This window comes from Phodopus roborovskii, unplaced genomic scaffold (assembly GCF_943737965.1).
Source record: "Phodopus roborovskii unplaced genomic scaffold, PHOROB, whole genome shotgun sequence".
Lineage (NCBI taxonomy): Eukaryota > Metazoa > Chordata > Mammalia > Rodentia > Cricetidae > Phodopus > Phodopus roborovskii.
In genome coordinates, this window is record NW_026126599.1 from 5,991,850 (window position 1) to 6,016,671 (window position 24,822).

Below are 24,822 nucleotides of genomic sequence, written 5' to 3' on the forward strand. Positions count from 1 at the left end.
GCCCCTCCAGGAAGGGGCGGGGCTCTATGTCAAAAGCAGCCAATGGATGTCCCACGAGATGCGTCTCCTCGGAAGCAGCGGCGCGAACTCTTCCTGCAGTGCCTGAGACTGGAGGAGTGCTAAGTCCATGGAGCTAACCGAGGGCGCGAGGTGAGCCGGGCTTGCAGTCTCCTCTCCGGGCGCATTCCCTGGAGTTCCCGGTATTCGGTCTCCTTGAAAGGGCCGAAAGTGGCTGAGGCGCGGGGCAAGCTCGCAGACCCAGAGCGGCGTTCTCCTCACGGTGGGCCTAGTTCTCTGTGAGGAAGCTGAAAAGCCACAGGCCCGTGGATTTAAAGCAGAGCATGAAAATAAATCCCAATGGACAGAATGCGTTGGGTTGTTCTTTTTTTTCTTGAGTCCTTTTTAATTAAGACTTGAACAGTGAGTCAGAGGCTTAAGCTGACTTTGCAGTCAATAGTTTTATTATTATTTTTAGCTTTTATTACGTTGCAATGCTTCTGTGTATTTGCTTACTCCCGAGTGTCATCAAAGTCAGTGAAGTATATCTTCGAGGTCAGCACAGTTACATTCAGTGACAAAGACTTCCCCACACTAAAAGTACCGGAAATAGACATGTTGCAAAATAAACTAGTTTGAGGTAGTTTAAATTTTATGTGGGATCCTCTGCAGTTAGACATTATAGACAAGTGAAATTGTTTTGTTTTTGAAGTAGGGCTTTGAACTCCTACCTCAAACCTCAGACACCTGAGTATTGTGGTTAAATCATCCCTGGACCAAACAAGTGAGATAATTTGCTAGGTAGAATGAAGAGAAAAGAGGTTTGTTATTTATTTCATTGGGTTTTTGGAAGTCAAGTATGTGTCCGACCCTATGGAAAATACCCAAAGATCTCGCCCCTAAGGAAGCACCTGTGTTCCATTACATTTTAATGAAACTTTTTCACAGTCAGGAAACCATTCTTTACTGTGACTAAACCATAGGAGAATTGATGACGGTAAAGTGGAATCTAGTCATGACAAGACTTGGAACCTCATAGACAATGAGCACCACTAATAATTTAACCCTGAAGATTGTTTGACTGGATTTGTGATTACAAAAATAGCTGATGGGAACCAAGCTCTTGTTCCATACCTGTAATTATAGCACTGGTGGTTAGAAACAGGAGGATCAGGAGTTCATAGTTACACTTGACTACATAGGAAGTTTGAAGCCCGCCTGTGTCAAAAGAAACAAAAAGCAAACCAAAATGAATGATAGCAAGGATAGATTGGAAACAGGCCAGTGGTTCAACTCTGAAGCCAGTACAACGGCAAGAAACTTGAGCTTCCAAATCCTATCATTTGGAAGGCTGAGGTGAGGAACTTGAATGCTAAGCCAGTCTGGGCTGTGTGGAGAGCGTTTGTCTCAGACGTTAGCTTTGAAGACTTTCTCCAAGCAGTGTAGGCAGCTTGTATTTGGATTCAGTTTTCAAAAGCAACTTTAATGTTTTACAAATTGTGTAGAAGAAAAAAAAGTTGCTTTAACTTTTCAAGAACAAAAATCTCATTTTCATAAAAGCTTATTGATCTGTAGCTTGAGGGATACATGTCTTCTCCAGGTATAATGTATAATTAGAATTTCAATATAGGATAGTTTGAAATATCTATTAACAGATGTCTAAAGTTTGTAGAACATTCTTATCTGCAAGGATGATGAGTGTGCTCATATAAAGAATGAATGGGATTGCCGGGCAGTGGTGGTACATGTCTTTAGTCCCAGCATTCGGGCGCAGTTGCAGCTGGTGAGATCAAAGCCAGCCTGGTCTACAAAGCCAGTTCCAGGACAGCCAGGGTTGTTAAGCAGAGAAACTCTGTTTCAAAAGAGAGAGAGAAAGAAAGAAAGGAATGATTAGGCTAGTAACAGATGAATCATTTACCATAGTGAAAATAAGTTACCTGCTTTGTATAAATATTTGCTTTGTGTTTGTACAATTTTATTTTATTTATTTATTTATTTATTTATTTATTTATTTTTTAGTACAGAACGTGCTAAGGCCATCAAGCCTATTGATGGAAGGTCAGTCCATCAAATTTGTTCTGGGCAGGTGGTACTCAGCTTAAGCACTGCTGTGAAGGAATTGATAGAAAATAGCGTGGATGCTGGTGCTACCAGTATTGGTAAGTTTGGAAGAGTTTTAAGCAACAAGAAATAGTCATTGTGTTATTTAAGAAACGTTACTGGTAGAAAATAATCAAATACTGCCATGCCAATAATTATTATTCTGAAGTTAGCACTTAGTTGTTGTGTGAGAGACTTTTCCTGGGGAAATATAACAAACGCAGATCCACTCATTATTGATAGAGAATTTTGACAGACCAAAGTAACAGGTATACCACATTCCAACTTGTTGAATTAATGAGTTTTTAATTGATGTTATTAACAGAAATGTGGAGGAGGGGGTTATTTATAGGATCAGGAATGACTCAAAAGCAACTGTTACCAAACCCCTGCCCCCGCTTGAGTGGTGATCCCAGGAGCTTTGCCAGCCTTGCAGTTTCACCTTCCCCAGACTTGTGACATTTATTGACTTCTAGAGTCTCATGAGCCCCCTCCATCCAGAAGGAAATCTTTCAAATCAGAGAAAACTGTTATACAACAATTCTGTGCCTAATATTTAGCCATGGAGTAAGAATTAAATTACACTGTGTGTAGGCATTGTGCTAAGAATTATATATGGAATGTCTTTAGTATGTAGACTATTATGATTTGGGAGTTACTATCTCTGTATAGAGAGGATGAAACAGAAGTACCAGAAATTTGATTTTATAGAGGCTATAAAGGTCATAAAATGTGATCTAGGAATTCTTGATTGCAGAGCCTGTTCATATTTTTGGTTGTGAGCCTAGCCTTGCTGAGCCATCCCTCCAACCTGCGCCTGTTCTTCTTAATGACTATTTTAAAAGCATTCCTTTTGAAATAATAATAATAAACCAACTATTTAATCTGGGTTTACAAATAACCCAGAAGGACTTTCAAAAATAAAACATGCAGAGCTAGGGTTGTGGCTCTGTTGTAGAGTGCTTGCCTAGCATCTGTAGCATCCTAGGCTTGATCTTCAGTGCCACATACATACATGTACACACCCGCCTCGAAATGACAGCAGTACCTTTAAGTAAAAGCATAGACATGGTTACTAAGTTTGTATTTTGTGTTATGACTATTGTCAACATCAAATCTTTTTGCATGGATTAATCACTGAGAAATAAATATGTTGAATTTTTCAGATCTAAGGCTTAAAGACTATGGGGTGGACCTCATTGAAGTTTCAGACAATGGATGTGGGGTAGAAGAAGAAAACTTTGAAGGTCTAGGTAAGATAAATGTTCCAAATAATAAAGCAATCGTTTCCATTTGTCGCAGAGGTTTAAGTGACACTGTTTTAGACCACATATTGTGATAGATGTTGTATTTGTCCTTAGCTCTATCACTTAAGACATTTTTGGTCTTTCTTTCCACTCTCTTACAGCTCTAAAACATCACACTTCTAAGATTCAAGAATTTGCTGACCTGACTCAGGTTGAAACGTTTGGCTTTCGGGGGGAAGCTCTGAGCTCACTGTGTGCACTGAGGTGATGCTTCTTATGTTTATCAATTTGATGCTTTATGTAAAAACTTCTAAAAATGTATAAGCATCATTAGAAGCTTTGAGGCTTTCCCTTTACTGTTGGAATATCTTACACTATCTTCTGAATTCTCTTTTATCTACCTGCCACTGTGAGAAATAAAGGAATGAAATGAAGCACATAGTACCATAAAAAAGTCACTGCCTGTCTTAAAACAGTTATTTATTAACTTTGAAATAATCACAAAGGCTGAGGGTGTAGCTTAGCAGCAGAGTGCTTGCTACAGTACGTGATGTCTGGGGTCAACCCAGTAGTATTGCAAAAATAATGATAGATGATAAATTTTAAGTACCATCAATTTTAGTTTTTCAGTTTTAGAAGATTTAATGAAAGCTGTTTGTGAAAGTTTTGTTAGTAACTAAATTGAGGAATAAAGCTTTGAGAATAGAATTTGAGATCCTTCATTATTTTAAAACTCAACCTAAAAAATGAAATCCTTCACGAAAACAAAGTGTTTATAAAACTGTCTCACCATCCTTTGGGGCCAACTCTAGGTCTTATGGTGATGCCTTACTTATTAAAACCTAAATCATCTCAGAAGAATAGCACCTTTTCAAGAAAGTTCTGAGAGAAAGGAAAGCAGAAAAGGTTTTCTGCATCTAACCCTTGTGTGTTCTTTAGGTTTCTCCACACAGAGAATGCTAGGGATTGAACTATGAGTTGGAAGCAAGTGCTCTACTTCTCTGAGCTGCATCCCAGTAACCCTTGTGCATCTCTAACTGGACATGTTGTCCCTGACATTTTCTTACAGTGATGTCTCTGTATCTACCTGCCATGTGTCTGCAAGCATTGGGACTCGACTGGTGTTAGACCACAATGGGAAAATCACCCAGAAAATTCCCTACCCCCGACCCAAAGGAACAACAGTCAGCGTGCAGCACTTATTTTATACACTACCTGTGCGTCACAAAGAATTTCAAAGGAATATTAAAAAGGTATTGGTAAATTCACAGTCCCAGCCTTCAGAAGTTTTGCTCATGTAGTATATGAGTAATAAATTTATCAAAGATGTTTATCAGTTGATTTTCTTCCTTTAATTTAAAAATGTAAAAAAAAAAAAAAAATTTTTTTTTCAGAAGAGGTTTCATTATGTATGCTCTGGCCTTTACTTGGCAGTTCCTACCTCTGTCTCCTAAATGAGGGAATTACAGGTGTGTGCCACCATGCCCTGCTGTGGTTTACTGAAGTAGGATCATACCATCTACACTATTGCATATCTGACTTTTCACATATTGTAATTACCTTTTTCTGGTAACTTTGTACTATCTTTTTGTCATTCTTCCATGATATGGATATACTTAATTATCTCCTTGTTAGTGGTTGTTTACATTGTTTCTGAAGGTTTGTTTGCTTTAGTTTATTTTGTATTTTATGTATATGTGCCTGGATATATGTCTGTATGTGTCTTATGCCCTCTGAGTTCAGAAGAAAGCATTGAGTCTCCTGGGACTGAAGTTACAAAAGATTGTGAGACACCATGTGGGTCTCAACAAATGCTCTTAACATTTGAGCCCACTTTTCAGCCCTGTTCCTAAGTTTTTAAAGTTACTTATTATTTCAACAAACACTTTTTTTTTTTTTTTCCTTTATTTTCAGTGAACTTCTTTTTGTTAGTTTTGGTTTGGGCTTTGGGGTTTTTTTCCAAGTTTGAGACAAGATCTCATACTATAGCATAGGCTGACATGAAACTCACTATACAGCCTAGATTGACCTTAAACTCAAGATGCTCCTCCTCCTGACTCAGATTCCTAAATGCTAAGATTACAGATGTGGGCTACTGTCTTAGTTATGCTTTCTATTGCTGAAATAAAACACTATGATCAAAAACAACTTGGGGAGAAAAGGGTTTATTTTAGCCTATGTATCCTAAGTCCATTTTGAAGGGAAACCAGCTCAGAAACTGAAGGCAAACTTTCTGAAAAGCGGAAACTAAAGCTGCTTATTCCCCACAGCTCAATCAGCCTGCTTTTTTATACCATCCAGGGCCACCTGCCCTGAGGTGGTACCACCCCAGGGAGATGGGCCCTCAACATCAGTTATTAATCAAGAAAATGCCCCCACAGGCTAGTCTGTTGAGGTTACCTCTTCCCAAATGCCTCTAGACTGTGTCAAGATGAGAGACCTTACAGAACAAACTTGTCCCAATCTTTCTAACGTGCCCAACTAGTGAACATTTTTTAGTGTGTTTATGCTAACCTTTATACAAGTTAAAAATTTCTTATAAAACAAATCAAATAAAGGAGCCAGAATGGTGGCAAAGACCTATAATCCCAGGATTCAAGAGGTATAGGCAGAAAAACCTCAAATTGTAGGCCATCTTGAATTACACAGGGAGATCATATCTTAAAACAACAAGAATGTATTTCTAAATGAAGCCTTCTCAGTTCGAAGGACATACATCTGCTTCGTTTTAGTTTCAGAGAGGGTTCCACTTCATTATCCAGGCTGGCCTGGACCTCATGATCTTCCCACTTAGCCCTCCTGAATTTTGAAGATTGACGTGTACAGGCCACACTTAGCTTAGAAATATACTTAGTGTATATGTGAGGGTGTGTGTTTATGTGCATGTGGCTAGAGGTCAACATTTTGTGTCCTCTGTCACATTCCAGAGCCCTTCTAGCCCTGGAACTCACAAGTTTTACTAGACTTGCTGGCCAGAGATTCTCCTGTTCCCTCCTTGTTAGTGCTGCCGCCACACCCAGCTGTTTTACATGAGGCTGGGATTGAACTCAGGTACTCATACTTGCCTAGCAATGAATTAGCTCCCCAGCCCTTAGAATGCACTTTTTGGTAATAGTATGCCAACTGCAAATGAGAGAGCAGTGACTAGAAGTTAAAGCTGAGTATATTTTATGGTATACATGGGGATGATGATTCTTGTTTTGTTTTCAAGACTGCGTAGAACCTTGAGTTGGATGTTGTAAATGTAGCCATGGAATTCTTAAAACAAGATCAAAGTAATCTTGTATTTGTGTTTCTCAAACAGGAGTATGCCAAAATGGTCCAGGTCTTACAGGCATACTGTATCATTTCAACAGGCATCCGTGTAAGTTGCACTAATCAGGTTGGACAAGGAAAACGGCAACCTGTAGTGTGCACAAGTGGAAGCTCCAGCATAAAGGAGAATATCAGCTCTGTGTTTGGCCAGAAGCAGGTAGGGGCTGACCAGCTACTGGAAAATGTTTTGGTTTTTAGATTTATTGTTTTAATTATGTATATGTGTGTGTAGTGGGTGGGTCTGCAGAGGCCATAGGTATAGAATACCCCTTGAGCTAGAGATACAGGTGGTTGTGAGCCCCACCTGACATGAGTGCTAGGAGCTGAACTCAGGTCTGCTGGAAGAGTAGTGTGTGCTCTTAACCCCTGAACCATCTTTTAATCCCCTTGAGAAATACTTTCCACTCTGGTGATTGTAGCAGGTTTTATTGTCCGTCACAGAAACTAAAACCCAAAAAAGAGATATTTAAGTATCCTATAGCTAAAGATAATATTTGGGAGCTGCAGAATTTTTAAATTTTTTTATTAAGGAATGAAATACTGTATTCTTTAATATTCCTTGTTTCTCTTTCTGAAAAACAATGTCATAAAGTAGGAAGTCAGGTGATTCGTTTTTCTAGTAAACAAATTGAAGTCATTATAGCAAGCACTACAAACTAGTTGTCAAGATTCTTTGATTTTATTTAGTTATTTGACCTGGAAAGAAAGCATCCTTTATTTTTCCTGAAGTTTGGTGCCTTCAGTCTTAGGAAATAACCATTACTCTTGTTTCTTTCAGTTGCAGAGCCTCATTCCTTTTGTTCAGCTGCCCCCTAGTGACTCTGTCTGTGAAGAGTATGGCCTGGGCTGTTCTAAGACTCCACACAATCTTTTCTAGTAAGTACATTGATTGCTGCCAGGACAACTACAACCAGTTTTCCTTCGGGTGTTGTTTGTATTTGTTTGAATAGTGATTTTAAGGTGTAAAGTGATTGTGTACTGCTAAGAAAGAATGCATAAAAAAGACTGGGTTAATTTAAGCAGTAGCTGGATGAGTGGTACCTTAATAGGGTTTTCTGTTAAATTTGTCTCCTTTAGTTAGAATAATTTTTTAATTATTCTATGTGTAATGTTTGACCTTTGGGATCTATTAAAGTTGCCCAGCTCTATTGTGTTTAGTGTATCAAATATAGACAGTTATCAAGAGAAGCCAAGGAGCTAAAGTGGAGACCACAGAGGAATGCTGCTTACTGGCTGGTCAGTTTGCTTATTCAACCCAAGCCCACCGGCCTGGAGTGGCACTACTCATAGTGGGCTGAGCCCTCTCACCTTAACCATTCATCAAGAAAATGCCCCACAGATGTGGCCACAAACCAATCTGATGGAAGCAGTTTTGCAATTGATATTCCTTCTTTCCAAGTGATTCTAGTTTGTGTCAACTTGACAGAAACTAGCAAGCTAGCACAGAGGGATGTGTATATGTGAAGATGTTTCACTGTCCTGGGATGGGACTCATGGAGAGCAAGAAACTCACCCTCACCTTACCTACATAAAAGTTCATGTGTTCATGTTGGAGAGCTAGATATATATTTAATTTTATGCTTACAGAGAATGATTTTTTTTTTTTTTTTTTTTTTTTTTTTTTTTTTGAGATAAGGTTTCTCTTTGCCTTTGGAGCCTGTCCTAGAACTCCATCTATAGACCAGGCTGGCCTTGAACTCACAGAGATCTGCCTGCCTGCGTCTTCCTCCTGAGTGCTGGAACTAAAAGTGTGAAACACCACTGCCCAGTGGATTTAAAAAAAAAAAAAAAAAAAAAAACATGGATTCTGTGATCTGATCACATCTTAAGTGCTTACAACAAGAACTGACCACCTGAGCTATCCTTCTTGCCCTGAGAACAATTTTTACATGGAAAGGGGTTGTGTGGCTGATTACTCATGTGGTGTTCATACTGATGAGCAGGCCACCAGCTGTTCTGTTCAGACTTGATTTTAAGAATACGGCACACACTTGGAATTCTAGCACTCGGGGCTGAGGCAAGAGGATCATGAACTATACAATGAAACTCTGCCTCAAAAGGGAAAAAGAAAGTGTCTGCTGTTATAACCTTTATTCATGCCAGAACTGTCATTCCTGTATTCCTCTTGACAGCATTTCAGGTTTCATTTCACACTGTGCACATGGTAGTGGGAGGAGCTCAACAGACAGACAGTTTTTCTTCATCAATCGGCGTCCTTGTGACCCAGCAAAGGTATTTTTCATTGCTTGTTTGCTTATTTTGAGACTCATGTAGCCCTATTTGGCCTCAAACTTCATTGTGTAGCCAGGACTGGCCTTGAGCATCTGGTCCTCCTCTACCTTCTCCTCCTGAATGCTGGGATTACAGGTTTGGACCACCATGCCTGATTTATGTGGTACTAGTACTTGAACCCAGGGCTTCATGTATGCAAGGCAAACGTTCTGACTGAGTTATCTCCCCAATCCCTTATGACTGTCTGATTTACATGGAACTTGAAGCTCATTCAGAAACATGCCTTTCAAATGATAGTACTTGGGTACTGCAGAGATGACTTAGTGATTAGGAGCAGCCAGTGTTCAGTTCCCTGGTAGAATTTCCTGAACCTATATCTTGGCTCAGAACTGTATAACTCCAGTCTCTGAGGATCTGATGCCCTCTTCTGGCCTCTTCAGACACTAGGCACATATAGGATACATAACAATGTAGGCAAAACATCCTTCCTTACACATGAAAATGAATAATAAATTTTAAAAATTACCTTATTTTATGAATTTAGGAAAGTCTAAACTTGTTTCAGTTTTATGTGTATATAAAAGTTCTTATTAATATAGTTACTATAATAAAAACTCTCTGTTACACAGAGAAACATTGTTTCAAAAACCCAAAGTGGGGGGAAAAGAAACCTATCACTACTGGAAAAAAGTAAACATTCCAAAGCATTTATCTAAACTTTTTATTGCAGACTGGCCACATGTATTTCTTTGTGTGTTTTCTCTTCCCTTTGTCAATTTTTCAGGAAAATAAGGGCCCGGATTTAGCTATGCCTTAGACTGAACCAATTATCCAAAGTCCTTATGAGGCTTTAATGACTGAGCTCTGACTTTGCATCCTCAATAACGCCCTCAGTGTTATTTTGTTCCCTAGTTTCACTAAAATTTGATTGTTTTCTAAATGTGACCCAGTTTCTACATTTTAAAATTAGCACAATTTGTCTCTAATAACATTTAATAATTACATTGTAATATCATATAACTGTGTACCTAAGTGCATTTGAACATGCTTTATACACATTGAACTACATCTGCATTCTGTCTATCCATCTCCCCTACCTACCTACCTCTCAGTTTTCCTGCCTCCACCTCTGAAGTACTGGATTCTGAGTGCCCACCACCACACCTGACAAAAGTTTCTTGAAAAACATCTTTGGATTGGAAAGATTAGTTTTTGGAGCCTACTTATCTAGTCATTTTACCTACTGAGTCATTTGTTCTTACCTAATTCTAGTACTGGGAAGGCTGGGGTAAGAAGATCAAGAGTTAGAGGAAAGCTTGGGCTATATAGCAAGCCCCTGAAACCAGCAAATCACTTTGAAGAAGATGAGGAAACTTTTCCATTAGTGTATATATTTGTTATTTTGATTATAGGATACCTTCACAAGTGTGTATATGTATCTATGTCTGTATTTACACATGTGTTAAGACATCAAATTATAGAGGTTTTTGTTGTTTTATCAGTGCTGAATATTGAACCCAGGGTCTCATTCTAGGCAAGTGTTGTATCACTGAACTGTTTTCTACCCCTCTTTTTCCTTTTTTTGTTTTTCTTCTGTAACTAGACATGGTCTCACTATATTATCCTGGTTGACTTTGAACTTACTCTGTCACCTAAACTTGATGGTGGGTATTAATGAGTTCACTAGACCCAAGATAAATCATAAATGGGTGTTTTATTGGGGAACAACTTACAAAGATAAAGAACCAACAGTGTTCCTGCTCCTTCCGATGTGATCCCCCACCAGAGAGAGAGCCTGCCCCACAATTCTCTACCTTCTGGTCATGGCTGCACTTTAACACACAAAGGGGTAGGCCACTCACACAAATTCACTGGCAAGGCGAGATGCTACTATACAAGCTGGCCTTGAACTTTCCATCCTCCAGCCTCATCCTCTTTTGAGTACCTGGGATTTGGGGTCTGTATGTTAAGGCCTAGCTAAATTTATTATGAAGAATATGCAGTTTATTGCAAACCATTCATACATTAATAAAGCTGTATAAGGAGCTGGGTGTATACCTCAGTTGATAGAATGCTTGTCTTGCATGTACAAAGCCCTGGTTCTGTCTCTAGCACTGTATTAAACTAGGAGTGGTAGTTTATGGCTATAACCCCAGCACTCAGAATGGAGGCAGGAGGATCAGAATCTAACATCATCCTTCGTAGACTACATGAAACCCTATGTGGAAAAAAAAAAAAAATGCTTTAATGCTGTGTGAGTTTAGTAAGGCTTAATAAAAATAGATTGCTTTGGTGATAGGTTTTGACAGTGCAGGGATAGAACATTTATTCTTTTCTCATCTTTGTTTCTTGTACAGGTCTCTAAACTTGTAAATGAGATTTATCACATGTATAATCGGCATCAGTATCCATGTGTTGTTCTCAACATTTCTGTTGATTCAGGTAAGTTCCACTCAGGTTTCAATAAAAATTTTGGACTTCTTTTAAAAGAATAAAATGAAATTACAAAGCTCTGATGTGACTGAATAGAAAACAACTGATAATCATGGAATTTTACTTTTTATACTGACCATCCTGCATTCTTTTTGAAACAATGTTCATTGTATTATTAGGAAATACAACTTCAAATTTGAACAAAGGGAGAAAGTGTAAATATATTTACAGGTTCTCCTTGATTTTGAAAATTTAAATGCATATGTATTTTTTCTTTTTTATTGTCAGATTCTGACTTATTTAGATCCACATTTTCTAGATACTTTTATATGTGTATAAGCCTTTTTCAAAATAGACATGTCTATGCACATGTGTGCAAACATGCACTCACACACAATAACATTTGTGGAAGGAAATAATTTTTTATTTTTTTGTAGATGTGAACATTTTATTTTCCATGTCATTAGAAAGTACTTTAAAACAACAACTTAATTTGAGGGGCTGGAAGAATGGGTGAGAGCTCTTGCCGCTCTTGCAGAGCACTACATATTGGTTCCAGCACTGACATCCTATCTGCCTGTAACTCTGGCTCCAGGAAATCCAGCATCCTCTTCTGCCCCTGTGAATATCTATATACACATGCATGTGCACACATATGATGCAGGTACCTACAGAGGTCAGAGGTGCCGGGTCTTGATGGAGCTATAGTTACAGGTGGTTTTGAGCCATGTGATGTGGGTTCTGGGAATCAAACTCTGGTCTTCTGGAGAGTAGTATGTACTATTAACCCCTAAGCCACCCATCTCTTCAGCTTGAGGTAGTCTCTCTTGTTTCTGCTGCTGTACTTCATACTCCAGGATAGCTGTCCCATAATCCTTCACTATATAACAGATTCAAGATCAGTCTGGGCTACATGAGACACTGTCTAAACATAATGATGATGTTGATATAATAGTAAAATTTCTAAAAATAAAGATAAAATTATTTTCTTCATTTATTTAAAAAGGTAACTTTATAGACTGGGAAAATGGCTCAAGTATGAGGACCATAGTTCAGCTCCCCAGCACACAAGTAAAAAGCTGAGTACAGCAGCACATGCCTGCAATCCCTGTGCTTGGAGGTAGCAGTGGGAGCTTGACTACGGCTTGTCCCCCAACTAGTGTAGCCGAACTGGTGAGCTCCAGATTCATTGAGATTCCCTATCTTGAAAATAAGGTGGAGAAGCAATTTATGTCAACCTCTAGCCTCCATACACACACATGTATGTCCAGCCACACATTTGTGCACACACACACATACGTATAAACCCAAAAAAAGTAATTTTATAATTTATAAATATGGATCTGGACACCAAGATTATTTTAATCTTGACTGGTTTTAATTAATAGTACAAATAAATGAAATAGTTAATGGTTAAAATCATTGCTAAAGGTCACACTTAAGCATGTGTATTATTCTTTGCCTTAGAATGTGTTGATATTAATGTGACTCCAGATAAAAGGCAAATTTTACTACAGGAGGAGAAGTTTTTGCTGGCAATTTTAAAGACCTCCTTGATAGGAATGTTTGATAGTGATGCAAACAAACTTAATGTCAACCAGCAGCCACTGTTGGATATTGAAGGTAAGAAAAATACAATGATGTAACCTTCTAAAAGTTTTAGTTATTGTGGTACTTACGTTTTTTTTCTTAAAGTGACTTAACATGAATTAGAATCTTTCTGATAAGAGAAAATGTCACAGGAGAAAGTATACTAGAGGCCGTGAATGGTGGTGCACAACTTTAATCCCAGCACTCAGGAGGAAAAGACAGGTAGATATCTGTGAATTCAAGGCCAACCTGATCTACATAGCAAATTTCATGACAACCAGGGAGACATTGTAAGACCATGTCTTTAAAAAAAGTCTAAAGATGGAAGATGAGATTGTCACTTGAAGTTGTCCTGACCTCCACACTCATAGCATGTACACAATCACACTACCACATAACATTTTTTTTTTAAGTTTATGAAGGCCAGGTGTAGCGACACATGCCTGAATTCCCAGCATTTGTGAAACTGAGGCAGGAAGATCTCCCACAGTTGAGGGCAAGCCTGGACTACATAGTTAGTCCCATCCTAGCTATGGCAGGAACAGACTGAGACTGGAAGAGATGGAGTCATTCAATCTGTACTGTCTTGTGATTACTTTATATAGAGGCCATCAAAGTCACATGTGGCCATTCACTTATTCATTCTCATAGCTATGCAGTATTCCACTCAAGTGGAATAATCAGCAATTATTATATATGTTTATGTGGGTATTCAAGTTGCTTTCAATATGGGGCTACAGTAAAGAGCTGTCATGGGCACCCTCAGACATCTTCCAGGAAACATGAGGATTTCCTGTTGGGTTTTGTTGTTTTTAGATTTTAAAAAAGTATCTGTGTGCATGTGTGTATTTGTCATGTTTGTGCATATATATATACTCAGAGAGTCCAGAACAGTCTTCAGAGCTGGACAGGTGGTTGTGAGCAGCCCTCACAGGTGCTGTGGAATCAGTTCATCTCTAGAAAAGCCTCAGTGCAGGATCATAGGTGTGCAGCATCATGCTCAGCATGGGTAGGCATTTCTGATGGAGGAGCAGAGCTGGGTTGCAGATGGGCACATTTAGGCTTCTTTACATCCCTTTAAGATGAGTCCTGGCCAGAGTTGCTATATTTTATTTGTAGTTTGTCCTCTTCCTTTGTAAAGTGCCTGTTCACCTAAAAATAATCCTTTTGTTCGCCTTTAGTACCTTCGCTAATGCTCTTCTTTGTTCCTTTCTGCTTAGGTAACTTAGTAAAGATGCATGCTACAGAAATAGAAAAACCTGTATCAGGAAAGCAAGACAGTTCTCCTTTGTTGAGGAACACAGCAGATGCAAAAAGGGAAGCATCCATTTCCAGGCTGAGAGAGGCCTTTTCTCTTCATCCTACCACAGAGATCAAGTCATGGGTCACAGAGACCCCTGAACTGAGACAAAATTATTCAGGTCAGAAAAGGGGTGTTTCATCTTCCTGTTCTTCAAATCTCATGTCTTATAGAGGTCTGCTTGGCTCCCAGGACAAAGTGGTGAGTCCCAAGGAAAGCCCTGGTGACTGTTTGAACAGAGTGAAAATAGAAAAAGACTCGGGGCAAAGCAGTGCCTCAACCTCTGAGGAAGGGTTCAGCACCCCAGAAGTAGCTAGTAGCTTTAGCATTGACTATGCAGTAAGTTCTCCAGAAGATAGATCTTCACAGGAGAACATGGTCTGTAGTGAGCAGTTACTTGGAATGGACTGCCATCTTTCAGGTACAGGACACCATTTGAAGCAAGAAGATAGCAGATATAAATTCACAGCTTTGCCTCCACCATCTCCTCTCTCTTCCTCAAATGCTAAGCGTGTCAAGATAGAAGAAAAGCCTTCCAGTACTGATATTCCTCCAAGGTTGCTTGATACTCAGAACACCTCAGCAGCTCAGGTTGATGTAGCTGTGAAAATTCAGAAGAAAATAGTGCACCTTGACTTTTCTGTGAGTTCTCTAGCTAAACGGATGAAGCATTTACAGCACCAAAAGCAGCGAAGTGACAGTGAGCAGAGCTACAGGAAATTCAGGGCCAGGATTTGCCCTGGAGAGAATCAGGCTGCAGAAGATGAACTCAGAAAAGAGATTAGGTACTGTTTGTTCTTAATGGTATTTTGGTCAGGCTTGTGATTGGTCATTTTGACTAAACCAGAGGCTGACTTTGTAGAGACTCAGTGCTAGATCCTCTGGGTATCTTGAACGTCTTCCATCCTTGCACTGGAATGTTATCCTCCTTTCTGGCATAGGACTCATGTGGCCCTCCCTCAGCACCAGCATCTGTCCTATGGCTTGAGATCCCTGTGGGGACAGTCCAACATGTGCTTTTCCACAGTCACAGGCCCCTGATAGACTGGTCAGGATTTCTTTGTTTTCCTCCCTCTCTCCTCATTGCTCCCTTTCTCCAATTCTGATACTTAATTTGGGGTTGGTTTTGATTCCACAGATTGTTCATTTGCTTTTTAATCTCTTTGACAAAGATATTTCTATTTGCTAACTTCTCCTTGCCTTTCACATATTTAATGTCTGCCTTCCTGGTTTTGTTTGTTTTGTTTTTGTTTTTTGAGGCAAGGTCTCATATAATCCAGGCTGGCCTGAAATTCACTGTGTAGCTAAAGATAACTTTGAACTACGGATGGTCTTGCCTTTGCCTCGCAGCTGCTGGGATTACAAGTATGTGCTGCAAGCTTTCTATCTTCTTTTGTTTTCCTTTTTCTTGCTTTGTGCGTATGTGTGTGGTTTTTGTGTGTTTTGTTTTTATTTTGTTTTTAAAGGATTTCCTCATACAGCCCTGGATGACTTTTAATTTAGTCTTGTCTTAATTTTCTCAGTGCTAGGATTACAGATATGCACCACCGTGCCTGACTCCAGATTCTATCCATTGTAGAAAGATAGCTACCAAAGATTCTGTTAACCCAGGTCATTAAACTAGTACATGTTTTTCCTCCATCATCCTGGGAATCAGAGCAGATTGAGATAGTTAGTTCCCCAGGGCATCTTGCTAGTCTCCTGTTAGTTCCACATCACTGTCTTCACTGTGCTTTGCCGTGGAAGTTAGTTTATATGAGCGTTTCTCCTGGGTTTTGTTGCTGCCTTTTGTGCATTTATGAGATTAGAAACAAATATCTTTCAAGAGAATGTATTAGATGAATTATAGTGCATAATATATACTGAATTCCAGTACAGTCATTAAGAATAAAGGACCAGCCCCTGGAAGGTTGAAGCAGGAGACTGTGAAGTTGAAATCAGAATGAGTAACAGAAAGTAGTAGTAGATCTAAAGTTTGATGTCATTGGCTTGCACCTATAATTCCAGCTATTTGGCAGGCTAAGAAGGAGTTCAAAAGCCTGGGGGGGGGGGGAGTGCAAACCTGTGATGTATTAAGTGATGAAAGTAGAGTGGAATGAAGATGCATAGTTCTATTTTTCATTTTTTAAAATGAAATTCATGTATGAGCAACGGTATAGAAGCACGTATGTCAAATTATTGTTAATAGTTACTAAGGCCATCTGTGGAGCACTGAATGTATGGATAGTTGAAGTTATGTTTATAAAGAAAATACAGTTGTTAACTTTTCTGTTTTGTGCTTTTGTAGTAGTTTGGTCTTTTTTTAATTAAATTGTTCTGTTTTACAGTGAGAAATAATCTTCAATAATGTTTTTTGATTAATGTTTTTGTATTGCAGTAAATCGATGTTTGCTGAGATGGAGATCTTGGGTCAGTTTAACCTGGGATTTATAATAACTAAACTGAAGGAGGACCTCTTCCTAGTCGACCAGCATGCTGCGGATGAGAAATACAACTTTGAGATGCTGCAGCAGCACACTGTACTCCAGGCGCAGAGGCTCATCACGTGAGTTCACACAGGCTTTAGGATTTCTAATGCTGTTTCTCACATCCCTTTCACCATTTGAGATGAATAGTGTCTACCAATATCTATATGCATATTTACATAAATGTGGGGGTTTTGCTATAATTGTGCAACATATTTTTATACTTTTCATATAATAATAGTCACAGCTCCCATTTATTGAGTGCTATTACATAGTAAACTGTGTTGAAGCAATTCATTCATTTAATACAAGCATATATACAAGGTAGTTGCTGTTGTCATCACCATCTCACAATAATAAAATTGCACACACCCAGAGATGTTAATCAGCTTGCCTGAGGTTCTTTATAGGTATCAGCTCCTTTTAGCTATATGAAATAGTGTTTACTAGATGACCCAAAAATCCAGTTTGTGAAGGGTAACTGAATATATTAGGCCTGGTGTAGAGTAGTGTACTTACAAAGCCTTGTATGTATGAGCCTGTTTGTTTGTTTGTTTGTTTGTTTGTTTGTTTGTTTGAGACAAGGTCTCACTCTGTAGACCAGGCTGGCCTCAAACTCATAGAGATCTACCTGCCTCTGCCTCCTGAGTGCTGGGATTAAAGGTTTGTGAACCATGTCTGGTCCATGTGGGCCTTTTTAAGGGACATTTTATAAACCAACCATAATAGTGCTATTTTTCTTTCCTTTCTGCTCTGTAGGTAAATGTTTTCCTTGGTTTATAGTTTGTGTCTTCTGTTTTCCAGGCCCCAGACTCTGAACTTAACTGCTGTCAATGAAGCTGTGCTGATAGAAAATCTGGAAATCTTCAGAAAGAATGGCTTTGATTTTGTCATTGATGAGGATGGTGAGTTAACCATTAGGACTGTAAGACTGTATAGTTTAAAGCTTAGAAGCATTTATGTTTGCCCTGTCTTTGGGTGTGTGGGTTTTCATTGTAAGTAGTCATTTGCTCCAGTAATGAATTTTCCTCAATTTTTTTCCCTTTTAGCTCCAGTCACTCAAAGGGCTAAGTTGATTTCCTTGCCAACTAGTAAAAACTGGACCTTTGGACCCCAAGATATAGATGAACTGATTTTTATGCTAAGTGACAGCCCTGGGGTCATGTGCCGGCCCTCAAGAGTCAGACAGATGTTTGCTTCCCGAGCCTGTCGGAAGTCTGTAAGTAAATAAGCTCCATTTCTGTGGTCCAGAGGGCCCAAGGGATTTCTCAGTTCCACTCTTGGTTTGGTTATGTTGTTAAGCACCTTCATGATGGTTACAAAATGTAGAGAGCCACATTGTCTATTGGTATAATATGACAGCCAGGTCTGCATTAGTCAAACTTGCTGTTCATTCTCTACAGATACTATGCAGTGTTTTATCTCAGTTTTCTCAAGCCTAGCAGTTAGCTTTGTATGTACCTGCTTCATCCTGAGCCTTATGGATATTGCCAACCCGAACTTAGAAAGATTTTTCTGCCTCCAGGCTGAGACAATACCATCAAAACTCCAGTAGAGCCATTTTGTCGTAAGTGTTCCACAGGGGCTGATGCTGTGTCCACTCAGATTTGTATGGGAAATGGTAGTGATGGCTGGGTATTAGACCTAGTGTCCAAATAAAGTAAGTAACTCTGTCACCTGGCCACATTCCTGTATTATCCAGTACTTCCTTAAGCCCATGTAGTGTATAACCTGTCCTAAATAAGGGAATATAGAAGTGAGATGGGTGAGAGAAACAGACACAAACAAGTAAATGACCCTTAGATGCCAGTAAGTACAAAAATTCAAACAGTATGTAACCACAGAAAAAATGTGGTAAATGAGAAGACGCTGCCAACTGAGTTCCCTTAACAGGAGAGATAAATATGCCTCCACGGGTAAGAATGCTCTTGATAGAAAAATGGTAATCACACAAACCAGAGGTTGCCTCTGCCTAAAGAATGAGGAACAGATCAGTACCCAGAGGCCAGCCCATAGTCTTACTGCTTATAGTGAAAGTGAGTGCAGAATTCAAGAGCTCTTGGGAGCAAATAGGGTTAAGAATTATGCAGTAGGCTTGCTGTATATGAGGCCCATTGTTCAGTTAGTAGAGTGTGAAAAAGCAACATGTGACAGTCTTTGGGCTTGAGGGAGATATCGGGACCATAGTATGTTTGCTTTACGTCTAATGTCATTTTGGCACAAGCTAAAGTCATCTGAGAGAAGGTAACCTCAACTACAAAAGTGCCCCCATAAGATCAGGTTGTAGGCAAGGTGCAGGGCATTTTTAAAATCAGTGATTGATGGAGGCAGGCTCAGCCCATTGCAGGTGGGGCACCCTTGGGCAAGTAGTTGTGGTTTATAAGAAAACAGGCTGAGCAAGCCATGATAAGAAAGCTAGTAAGCAGCACCTCTCCATGACCTCTGCATCAGCCCCTGCCTCCAGGTTCCTGCCCTGCTTGATTGAGTTCCTGCTCTCTCTGCTTCTGATAATGAAGTTTTATATGGAACTGTGGATGAAATAAATCCTTTCCTCCCCAAGTTGCTTTTGCTCATGCTTTTCATCACATCAATGATAACCCTAACTAGGACAGTGTGATTCACAGCTTTCAGATAGGTGAAATAGCTCCAGGAACAAGTTTTGTTATAGGTGGAGCCTGGAGGAGGAGTGTATACATGCCATGGAGCTAGTATGGAAGTCAGAGCTAATATGGAGAGTTGGTTCTTCCTTTGTGTGAATTCTGAGGAACAAACTTACTTAAGTTGACAGGCTTGTACACAGTAATCCATTTACTCCAAACCATTTAGCCAGCCCTCAGAAAAGAATTTTGTTTGTGGATTGCTGATGTGGCTTAGTTGTAGAGCACTTGTCTAGTATGTGAGCAGGAGTAAGCACTCACATACAAACACACACAGAATGCTCAGGATCTGATTGGATCTGATTTATAGTACAAGTACTTGGTTGATGAAAACTATCCTATCCTGTAGTGAAAATAGTGTCAGAGCAGGTGGTCTGTGCCACGATCGTTGTGCCAGGCACTTTACTCTTCTGTCTATCTGTGGTATGGCCTGTGGAGCCATAGATTGCTTTTCTGCTCTTGCCCTGATGATACCCTGTTGTAGCTCCCTTGTCTCTAGACAGAAGATCCTGACCTTTCTGGGATCTTCTGTCTACTGCTGTCCACATGACATATTCCAGACCCTGCTTGTCTTTCCAGCCTCTTTTCCTTCACTTTGCTCCAGCCACAGCCAAAGGGTTGTAATCACCATCTCCTGTTGCCTCAGGCCCTTTCTGCCTACTATTCCCCACCTGGATCCACTGTCACTGCTCTTCATAGGCCTGGCTTCCTCCTGTCTGCAGACACCCCGTATGTGATATTTGCTAACTTGTTTATTGCCTTTCTCTCCCCTGTATGACAGAGCACTGCTTTGTCCCTAGCTCTATGACTATGGTGACACCTGGTAGACACTTTATGTGCTATACTAGGAAGAAAGATTACAACAGAGGGCTTTAGGCCTGTCTGCATCCCCATCTCCACCTATTTCTCAGAGTCTCAGAATGTCGGGATGTGCCATAGCATCTACTTGTCACATGCGTATGACAAAGCTCTTCATGCTTTGGAGAGAGAAACAAACATGCTGTTTCACTGAGAATAGGCAGGGCATTTGAGCAGGAGCCTGAAGGAGGGAGCACTTGGCAAAAAGATATGGGGAAAGCAAGTACCAAGCACAGGGACAGCTAGTTCGCTGGTTTGAAACTTGCTTCATGCATGTGCATGGGGGTGGTGTACCTGTGTTGCAGAGAAAATGGTTGCATACTAGGATATTATCTTAGTTATTGTTTTATTGCTGTGAGGAGACACCATGACCAAGGCAACTTATAAGAGAAAACATGTAATTGGGGGCTTGTTTACAGTCTGAGAGGATGAGTCCATGATCCCCATGGTGGAAAACATGGCACTGGAGCAGTAGTTAACTTCAAAGCCCACCTGCCTCCAGGAACATACCTCCTCCTCCAACAACCACACCTCCTAATCCTTCTTGAACACCAACTGGGAACCAGACATTCAAATATATGAGCCTGCAAGAACCATTCCCATTCAAACCACCACGGATATGCTGGCACATTAGGCTTTTACTCTGGTGAAGGATGAGCTAGAAACAGCAGTGAGTGACCTGACAGACTTTTAAAAAGAACTGCTGTTCTGGCATGGTGACTCAAATCTATAGTCCCTGCACTCAGGAGGCAGAGGCAAGAGGGTCATTGAAAAGGCTGACCTGGTCTATCATGAGTTCCAGGCCAGTCAGGGTTCATCATAGTGAGACCCTGTCTTCCAGGGGGCAAAAATTAGGAATTGGCATGATGGCTCTTCAGGTAAAGTGCTTTCTGTACAAGCATGAGGGCCTGAATACAAATCCCTGGCACTTGTGTTAAAAAGCAAGTTATGATGCATGTTTGCAGTCCCTGCTCTGGGGAAATAGAGACACCTGTGAACCTCAGGGGCTCACTGGCTGGCCAGTCTAGCCAAAAAAAAAAAAAAAATGAGATACGTTTCAACAAGAGAATTTTGTCTCAAAAACCAAAGTAGACCATGGTAGACATGACATCAGGGTCAACTTTTGGTCTCCATGTTCTCAGGCAAGAGCAAGCATGCACGTGCTTACACATACATGCTTATACACACACAAATGCATGTATGCATGCACATGCACACCAAAAAATAAAATAAATAATATAATGTCTTGCTCCCTGCTGAGTGTAGTGAGTTTGCTAGGGTGAGAGAAGTGAAGTCCTGTGGAACTGTTGAGAGAAACCAGGTGCTGATCCACTTCTTGAGAGGTTGTGCCACCAAAGCCTCAGCCATGAAGGCTGGAAGCTCAACAGAAGTGTGGAGCACTAAGCTGTCAGAAGACAGGACTCTGGGGAAGGTTCTTCAGGAAATGTTTCTGAACTGTGGTCTTGTCTGGTCTCAGAGAACCCTGTGCTTTGAAAACCATCTTAACAAAGTCCAGTCAAACTCTCCATTGTTGTCTCATACTCAGGTGATGATTGGAACCGCTCTCAATACAAACGAGATGAAGAAGCTCATTACCCACATGGGTGAGATGGACCACCCCTGGAACTGCCCCCATGGAAGGCCAACCATGAGGCACATTGCAAATCTGGATGTCATTTCTCAGAACTGATACTTACTGCTTGTAGGATAGACTTTATTACAGATTATCCTGTTTTGGAAAGACTGGGTTTTGTTTATCATTGTTCAGAAATTAGCATCCTATTTTAATGTATCAGATCCACTTTAAAGCAGTATTAAGCCAGACATGGTGGCATGCATGTGCCTCTAGCCAAGCTACTTGGGAGACCCAGGTGGGAGGCTCGGTTGAAGCCAGGAGTTTGAGGCCACCCTGAGCTACATTAATGAGACTCCGTTCCAAAAAAAAAATTAAGACTTTTCACCATGTCTGCAGTTATTATTGAAATTTGAGTGTGTGTGTGTGTGTGTGTGTGTGTGTGTGTGTGTGTGGTGCGGGGTGTGGGGTGCAAAGACATGTCTTAGAAAAATAAGGAGAGCCCTTTGGAAGTTAGCAGTCTTCCCTCTGGCTGGGGATATTGTAGTCTGCAGCTTTCAGCCCTCAATGACTTTTGAATTCATGTTGTTTATTTTGTTGTCTCCCACCCCACCTGCCTTGTGCTTTGAGACAGTTTCGTGTCTCAGGCTTGTCTTGAATTTGTTTTTTTAGCCAAGGCTGGCCTCTGCCTCCCAAGTGCTAGGATTTCAAGTGTACATCACACACCGAAACTAAAAATTATGGTCTTTTGAAATTAGCATTCAATCTTGACACATTAAATGAAAAAACTAAGGGGTTCTTTGCCTGGTTGGAAAGAAACTACTGAATAGGACTGGGATCACTTTTGGGGGTGGGAATGGGAAGGAATGAGCCTTGGCTCATGTGAAACTTGCTATATAAAGCAAGCTAGCCTTGAATTCACAGATATTATCCTGCCTTTGCCTCTGCCTTCCGAGTGCTGGCATTGAAGGCATGCACCACCACACCTGGCTGGGGTCACTATTTTTAAATGTTCCTCAGTGCACCTGGTGTGGAAAGCAGGGACTGGGGTAAGGAGTGGAAGAAGAAAATTTGAGTTTTCTATAGCTCAGTGCTGTAATGTGGCTTCTTTGGTTTGTGAACTATGGGTTTTTGTTTGTTTCCATGGAATCTTGTCCATTTAAGCTATGCCAAAAGTGAAAATAAAAAATGCCTCTGGTAGAGTGTGGGTGGTGGTTAGAATACCATGATAACAAGTGTGAGCAGTTCCCCATCCAGTGTCCTCCCAGACACTGCTGTGGGCCTCCCAGAAAAGAGATCTGCCATGGTTCTGGTATAAGGAGATGGTGGAGGCATAGCTCTTTCCATTCATTTTGTCAAAGTCTGTGTTACTACTGGTCAAGGTGGCACAGACCTATAAATCCCAGCACAGCAGAGGCAGGCTGATCTCTGTGAGTTTAAGGCCAACCTGGGCTGATACATAGTTCCAGACCAGTCAGGATTAGGTCTCAAATGAAACTGCTGCTGCAGGTCTGCAGGGTCTCATTTAATATTCACAGGGACAGTGTAAGTTGGGAGTTGTTAGGAGGTACAGGAATGAGCCCTCAAAAATGTCTGCTTTTGGTCACCAGAACCTGTGACTCACCTCCCACATGACAAGGGACTCCAGGTGGGATTCAAGATCCTAGTGATGGGGAGATTGTCCTGTGCAGTCTGATGGGCTTTGTCTGTCACATAAATTCTTCAAAGTGGGGCACAAGTATACAGACTCCTTGGAAGATTGTTTGGCTTCAGACCATTGTTTGGTTTAAGGCAGTGGTGGAAAACAAAAGCCTGCACTATTATATGTTTTGTCATGAGAAAACCTATTGATAAGGGCCCACATGCTTTGCAGTTAGATCTGGGAAAATCCATGCCAAGTACATCCAGCTGAAGTCTCCAGTTCCTCTTTGAGAATTAGCATGACAAAACTGAATGCTCTACAGCTTTGTGTTGGTATCACGGCCCCTTTAAGAGCACGGGAGGCGGGGCTTGTGGCAGTTGCTTGGAAACCAACAAGCTCTCAGGAGCGAGGCCCTCCTTAGGATCTGCAGGCCTGGCCAGAGCAAGTGGGTAAGCACCCTAAGGTGGTCCTGTGTGCGCAGCAACAACTTAAAACCTGAGCCAGTTCCTTCCTTAGCCTCCCAAGACTTGAGCCCATGCTTGATTGATGAGGGGATCCTGCAGCTGGGGGGGAGTGGTGCTGGGACCTGTGTCCAGAGAAAAGGCGGGTTTGCAGTTTACTGTGCAACAATATGGCGACTTCGTAAGATTGGGGGTCGGGACATCACTTTTTAAGAAACATGTTTGATCTGTAGAGGGCAAAAGAAAAAAACTAGAGTAAATGCTTGTTTAAGTTGGGAGTGGAGAACAGCTGATATTCATCAGGCCCCTGGACAAGTGGAGGGCCGTGTTGGAGAAAGAGAAGCTCTGAGGTAGAATTGTGCATGCCTAGCAGAGGCAGGCATGAAGTGCCACTCTGGACCAGACTTCTTTGTATCCTAGGATTTCTTTATGTCTTTATTTCTTTATGTCTTGCCTAATGTAGGACACAGTGAATGAGATCAGTATGAGAGTGGCATAAAAAAACGTGGCTTTGGAACTGTTCTCAGCTCTGCTGACCCATGTGGTGATGAGAGCCACTCAATCATGAAGCTCTACAGCAGAGCTACTTGTACATTTTCCACTCAACCCCTTTTTGCCCAAAAAAAATTTGCATGGCCCATGCTTTAGTATATGAATAGGTATGCACAACAAATATTTACTGATAGTAAATAATAGTTAAATATATTTTAAAACACTTTTGGGATACATATAAAATTACCATTTATTAAGTAGACATTTGTGTGCTATGTGCTCATTTTTTTAAGATTTATTTAATCATACTCATAAAGGCCAGAAGAGGGTGTTGGATCCCCTAGAGCTGAAGTTACAAGTGGTCATAAGCTATCCAGTGTAAATGCTGGGACCTGAACTCAGATCCTCTGCAAGAGTAGCAAGTGCTCTTATTGCTCAGCTCCAAAGCTTCATTTTTTTT

The 24,822-nt window shown here is 40.6% G+C and overlaps 1 protein-coding gene across 1 annotated transcript; it reads left to right on the forward strand.

The window, feature by feature from the left end:
• Positions 1-89: 89 nt before the first annotated feature.
• Positions 90-22,141, forward strand: Pms2 (PMS1 homolog 2, mismatch repair system component). Its single transcript, XM_051205190.1, has 15 exons — positions 90-150; positions 2,017-2,156; positions 3,264-3,350; positions 3,506-3,608; positions 4,414-4,597; positions 6,649-6,816; positions 7,438-7,535; positions 8,792-8,891; positions 11,249-11,333; positions 12,792-12,947; positions 14,135-14,999; positions 16,592-16,759; positions 17,484-17,584; positions 17,729-17,898; positions 21,741-22,141. The coding sequence occupies exons 1-15, from the start codon at positions 128-130 to the stop codon at positions 21,882-21,884; spliced, it is 2,592 nt and encodes an 863-aa protein (XP_051061147.1). The 5' UTR covers positions 90-127; the 3' UTR covers positions 21,885-22,141.
• The last annotated feature ends 2,681 nt before the right edge of the window (positions 22,142-24,822 follow it).